Source organism: Phoca vitulina, unplaced genomic scaffold (assembly GCF_004348235.1).
Source record: "Phoca vitulina isolate PV1807 unplaced genomic scaffold, GSC_HSeal_1.0 scaffold25, whole genome shotgun sequence".
In the NCBI taxonomy this organism is placed as follows: Eukaryota; Metazoa; Chordata; class Mammalia; order Carnivora; family Phocidae; genus Phoca; species Phoca vitulina.
This window is the reverse complement of record NW_022589728.1, coordinates 20,406,360-20,412,359: the sequence shown is the minus strand read 5'-3', so window position 1 is coordinate 20,412,359 and position 6,000 is coordinate 20,406,360. Positions and strand designations below refer to the sequence as shown.

The 6,000-nt window shown below is 41.4% G+C and overlaps 1 protein-coding gene across 8 annotated transcripts in view; it reads right to left on the bottom strand.

Annotated features, from left to right (window-relative positions):
- Nucleotides 1-1,480: 1,480 nt before the first annotated feature.
- The window catches only part of SULF1 (sulfatase 1), a 176,208-nt gene continuing 171,688 nt past the window's right edge, over nucleotides 1,481-6,000 (bottom strand). For 5 of the 8 annotated variants that reach the window (XM_032421530.1, XM_032421532.1, XM_032421529.1 and 2 more), the window contains one exon: nucleotides 1,481-3,899. In XM_032421530.1, coding sequence (XP_032277421.1) covers nucleotides 3,013-3,899 — 887 coding nt within the window. In that variant the 3' untranslated portion in view covers nucleotides 1,481-3,012. The remainder of the gene's footprint in view (nucleotides 3,900-6,000) is intronic. The other 3 variants (XM_032421535.1, XM_032421536.1, XM_032421533.1) reach the window with 2 other exon arrangements.

Below are 6,000 nucleotides of genomic sequence, written 5' to 3'. Positions count from 1 at the left end.
CTTTCCACTACTCTTTCCCCATGGGGTTTCACTATGGTTTCTCCCTTCCCTGATCTGGTGGGGTGTGTGTGTGTGTGTGTGTGTGTGTGTAAATGGAGAAAGTGGAGAGGGGCTGGCCCCGCCTCTGACAAACCTCTTCCTCTTCTAAATCTGTGGGAAATTGGCAGTTGGGGAATCAGCTCAGCCCTCTGGGCATCAGCTCCTCAGAGATCAAACAAGGTCAGTCGGCTAGCCAATTTCTAAGTACTCTTCAAAATCCGAGTCTCTTTCATGCCCTTTGCACATAGTAAGTACTCCATAAATACTGAAAAGTTACTGAATTGAACTAAAATGGAATTTTCTTCAGGATAGCAATACTTGGCTTAGTCACATTTTGTAGGAAAGGAGCAAGAAGGGAGGCAAAATGATGTACCTTTGGTCAACTCTACTATCTAAAACTCTTCTCTTGATGAATCTGTGGTGTTATGGCCTGAATTGTGTCCCCTCAAAATTCAGATATTGAAGCCCTAAGCCCGCAGTGTGACTGTATTTGGAGAGAAGGCCTTTACAGAGGTAATTAAGGTTAAATGAGGTCATAAGGGTGGGCCCTAATCTGAAATGACTGGTGTCTTTGTAAGAAGAGATCCCAGGGCTGCACATGCACAGACAACAGAGAAGGTGGCCATCTGAAAGCCAAGAAGAGAGGCCTTAGAAGAAACCAAAGCCTCTTGGTCTTGGACTTTCAGCCTCCAGAACAGTGAGAAAATAACTGTCTGTTGTTTAAGGCCCCCAGTCTGTGGTATTTTGTTATGGTGGCCCTCGCAAACTAATACAGATGGTTCCCTCAATTATCTCAGGACTGGGTTAGCACAACTCAAAAAGCCCTTTGCTTTTGTTTCTTCCCCTTTACTGTTAACCTTCACAGATTGTCAGCCCCTCGACTTGCAGAAGAGAAAGCTCCTCAGGAAATCTGGAGCAGGAAAGAAGTATATGGCATTTGTCAGCCGGGAAAAACTTGAGGTATTGGAGGGTGGTTGGGTCTTGATCAAAGTCCATGTCCCCGTCCCCAGTGAACTGGGGCTTCCTTCAGTGGATTGGTCCTCTTGATTTTGGAAAACTCCGTCTGTGCTGCCCAGAGCCGGCTATATAATTTGTTGGTCTGGTGAAGTGAGGGAAGGTGGGATTCCTTGTTCAAAAATCTTTAAAGATGTCATTGGTGACAGGAGAGGATTCAGCCAAACGCTGGCCCTACGTAACTGCTCGGGGGCCAAGGTGGGGAGCCAGTCTTGTGCTGTCTCTGCCACGGCCTCCCTGAAGCAAGGAGGCAAATCCATGCTGAAATCATCAGTCTGAGCATGTTCTAGAACACACGGACTTTGGGGCAATTTTACAAATGTGGCGAATATTCAGCCACGTCCACTGACATAAGGACTCGATTTTACCTGCAAAGAATGGGTGTGGCACAAAAAACTTGGTAATAAGCTCATTTCTCTGAAACAGGTAAAATTTAAACACCTTTTATTTCAAGAAATATTGCTTCCAGACTTTCCCGAAGCCAGAATTGTTCTATAAAAGTATCACAGAATATTACACAAGATTAAAAAACACAGTATGCTTCCTAATAACTTGAAACCTTTTTACAAAGCACATCATTCATGACCATAAATATGTTTCTTCTGTCACTCAGCTGGTGACACACACATCTGATAAAGAGCTAGTTAATTTTAACATATGTACAGAGTCTATGATAAAGACTTAAAGTTATCAAAGATTCAACTACAACATATTAAATTTTCTTTAAAAGAGTTTACCTTAAACACTTAAAGAAAACATAATTTACCTATGCATTTGAATGATCTAAAAATAAAAAGAAAATCACTGTTAAGCTAAAAAAAAAAAAAACCTTCTTGGGAAGTTGGCTAGGGTACTGATAATTCTCAATGAGGTAATCCTTTTGCTGGTATTTAAAAATCTAATACATAACAAGAATATTTTCAAGAATACAGAATTTCAAAAGCAGTCTTGAATTATGTCTTTAAAAAAATCAGAACTTGGTGAAGGCCTTAAAAATGATCATATAACACATATGGTGTGTTTAAAATATGAAACATTTGTGAGTTTGTTTTATTGAAAAAGATTTCTTATATAAATTCAAAACTAAGCATATCTTCTCAAAACTTGACCTTACTAGGCAGGTCAAGAAAACGAAGATGAGCAAAAAAAAGTCTTCAGTCCTTTTATCCTGTTAATAAAATAATAAAAATTTTGCAATCTGAAGGATATGATGAACACTTTGAGGCTAGGCACAGAGAGAGCAGACAATCTTGGTTTTGTTGATGTATTTATTTTTACTGCCAACATCGTTAGCCATGCCTTTCTGCTAATCAAGTTTAGCAAGTCGAGGAAAACGCATGCAATGTCTTCTGGCAAAAGCGTATGCTGAACAATATGTCATCCATACTGTGTGTCATTCTTGGGGTCTACTTCCCGTGGTCACACTGAGAGCAAGGAGTGAGACTATGGAAAGCCTATGGGAAGAAAAAAAAAAAAAAGACTAACCGAACAGACACGGTATTCTGATCTCAAAGTGCAAAATCATTGAAGGTGATGGCACTGAAAAGTTCCAGTGGTTAAAAAAGGAATCAAAACCACATTAGGCGGGCAGTGGAAAGTGTGCTGAAAAATTCATGGAGGAGGTCAAGTTTTAGAAACCCAGAAAGTCACAATTCTAGCCATCTTGATTGGATAATATTTGGATAGGCATATCCCTATCACTTTCAAAAGATAATACTGTTTTAGTCTCCCCACAAACAAACAAACAAAGAAACAAACACGAGTCAACCTTTCTTTCTCTTCTGGACCAATCGTGAATTACAACACCGAGTCCCCGTGTGCCTCCTGCTGACCTGCGCCCTAACTTCTGTCTGCGTGCCTAGGGTAGCTTAGAATGTTCGCTGTCGGGATCGCCTTTATTAGTTTACTAATAAAAAGTTAAAAAAAAATACTGTGTTTAGGGTAAGGTCACAATTTCAGCTAATCGGAGGAGAGTGGAAAGGAGGCACTGCCTTCGAGACTCTGTAAGCTCCCCGTCTTGTGATTCTTCGCCTTGTTCAACATCCTCTTCTCGCTGCTGGAGTTGGTTGGCTGCTCCGGGGCAGACGTATTGATCGTCTGATGAGTGGAACCCACATCAGCATGCGCAGGAAGATGCAGCTGATCTTCAAAAACATCCTCGCCTGGACCTGCCCCCCGGGGAAGAAGATCAAAAACATCCTCGCCTGGACCTGCCCCCCGGGGAAGAAGATCAAAAACATCCTCGCCTGGACCGGCCCCCCGGGGAAATTCATGCTGCAGCCGGGGCCTGGGCGGCAGCACCAGCTCTGTCAGGCCGTTGCCACTAAGATCGCTTGCAAGATGACTTCTCTCTTCGTGCTCCGTCCACGTGTCAGTTTTATGATTTCTCCAGTGTTCAGAATTCAAACGACTCACTTCGGGAATGTCGTTGTTCCATTCAAGTTTCGTCTCTGGACTGAATGTTGGTTGGTTCAAAGGCAGGGTTCGAAGGTCAGCCGGCCAGGTCCAATAAGGGGCTTCCCCAACCGTGGGACTCGGGTCCTCATCTGACTCCGCGGAAGCTCCCTCTACCGGCGCGGAGAGCTCCGCAGATCCAGCCAGGGACCCATCACTTTGAGCAGTTGCGGTCTTATTTGTTTTGTCTTGCTCCTGGTGGCTGTTCAGCAGTGCAAATACTCTATCTACATCCTTCAAGTAATTAGTCCAGTCAACCAGACTAAGTGTATAGTTTTGTCTGTACTCATAGACACTTTCGTTCACTCTGTATAAATCCTCCAGACCTTGCCAGTTGACATCTGCAGCGAGGCTGGGCGGATTAACCTTCCCATCCGTCCCATAACTGTCCTCTGTGAAAAGAGAGAGGGAGGTGGATCATTAGGGGAGAAAGTATTTCTTACTTATCGGACAAGCAACTTACATTGTTTTTAGCAGGGCAAATCCATTTGAAATACAATGCTAAAAAGTATCTTCCCCTAGTCATTTGTTGTCAGGGAGGGGACTTAGGTTATAGAAGCGATTGAACAGTAACAAAAAATTGGAAAGAGGCACAAACGAGTGCAAACCTCTATGATGAGGCACAGTTGGTGATGGAAATGCATGGCATCATCGGTTAGGGGGCTGATGTTTTACTCCTGGCTCTACTCAAGGCAACTTTGCAACCAGGACATCATGTGAGTGAGGCTCTCTGAGTCTTGGTCCCTCATCTGTCAGATGCGAGCATAGTTGTGTGATGGAACCTTTACCATCTACATGGTCTCTGGACGAATGATGAATTTGAAAGTGTTTTAATGTAAGAGGCAATGCTTAGACATTTTTATGCTCCCTGGCACTCCGTATAAAAACAAATGTCAATGCAATTAAACTCTTCAAACCCAATGCTTGAATCTGTTTCTCTGATTTTGTTTTTGCCCTAAAAGTTCTATGCCCCAGATTAGTCAACCTTTGAATGGTTTCCACAGTGTACAAAGAACACACCAGCTTTCTCTCTCTCTCAGATCTTTCTACATCACCAAGGTGACTACAGTCCTGTGGAAAATAGCATCTTTTCTCTTGTTATGTCCAAGTACCATTTAGAAAGAGGCAGCCTGGATTAATGTGATCAACTATGCACAAAGCAATACAGACCAGCAGGAAGAATAAGTAAAACTACACAAAACCGCACTCTCAGTAAACTAGAAGATAGAAAATTATGTAATCTTCAAACAACCTGTAAGTTAAAAAAAAAAAAGTTAATATCCAATCTCAACAGAGCTGTATGTCGCACACTGGGCACAAGCCCTGGGAAAACGGTATAGACGAGAGAAGCAGGAGATAAGGTTGCAGCCAAGAACTGAGTTGAAGCCATCGCTGGAAAGCATGTCAACCTGATGTAGAAAAGACTGTACGAATCCTGGTAAACCGCGGTGGAGACGAGGAAGAGACTCAGAAGTGGGCATGAATCGAGGTGGCAGTCAGAAAGGGAGGCAGGAAAGGACACAAAGCAAGAAGGAACATCCTTTGGAAACTGGGAGATAAAGGAAAAGGGCAGCAAAAGGGGGGAAATGTCAGATCCTGTAAGGAAAAAAGAGAAAGAAAAAACGAAGACATATAACCTCCCCTACTCCCATCCCCAAATAATAATAAAATAAAATAGTAAAAAGATAGTAGACTTGGTTACACCCACTAGAAAGGATCCTCTTAAACTAGAAATCTTATAAATACTTGAAATCCATGAAATTAAGAAAAGAAACCTAAATCTAGACGAAATTGTTATAAAAGAAAATAGAAAATAAGAATAACAAAATCTATCATCTTATGAAAATGCCAAATGCCCTGCCAAAATAAACCATAAAGTGAAGAAAACCACAATACAACATTGCCAAGTAAATTAAATGTTTTCAATCAAGCACCCCAGGGTGTGAAAACCATCTTAAATCAGAAATTAAAGTACAAACCAAGGATCTTAAAACCATCCAAGCTCTTTTTCAAGTATCAAGGCTACAGAAAAAACAGGTCTAAAAATTAAAATGTAAGAATTCAGGGAATACTGTCCACATCAGCTTTTCTTGAACAGTCTTCATCCAACCAAGAAATCACTGGAGAAACTTCAGCAAAAACATTGATGCTGAGCATTTAATGTACTTATCAGATTTAGGAGTACTTGATAAAGGTAGGAGAAGGGTCGAAAGATAATATATACATTTTATATGACAAAGTAAAAATAATGTAACTAGAAATGGGAGGGAAGAGAGAAAAGCTGAAAGAGAAGAAGCTCATTGAGAGTTGATTTGAAATAATAGTTGGAAGTCAAAGAACATCATTAAAAACTGATCAATGAGATAATACAAGATTAAATAAGAAACAGGGACTAAGGGCATTAAAACGTTTAAGTTCAAAAGCAACCAATAGGACAAAAATACAAATCCTACAAAGTTCCAAAGGGGGAGGGGGAGGCAACCATCTTTATAA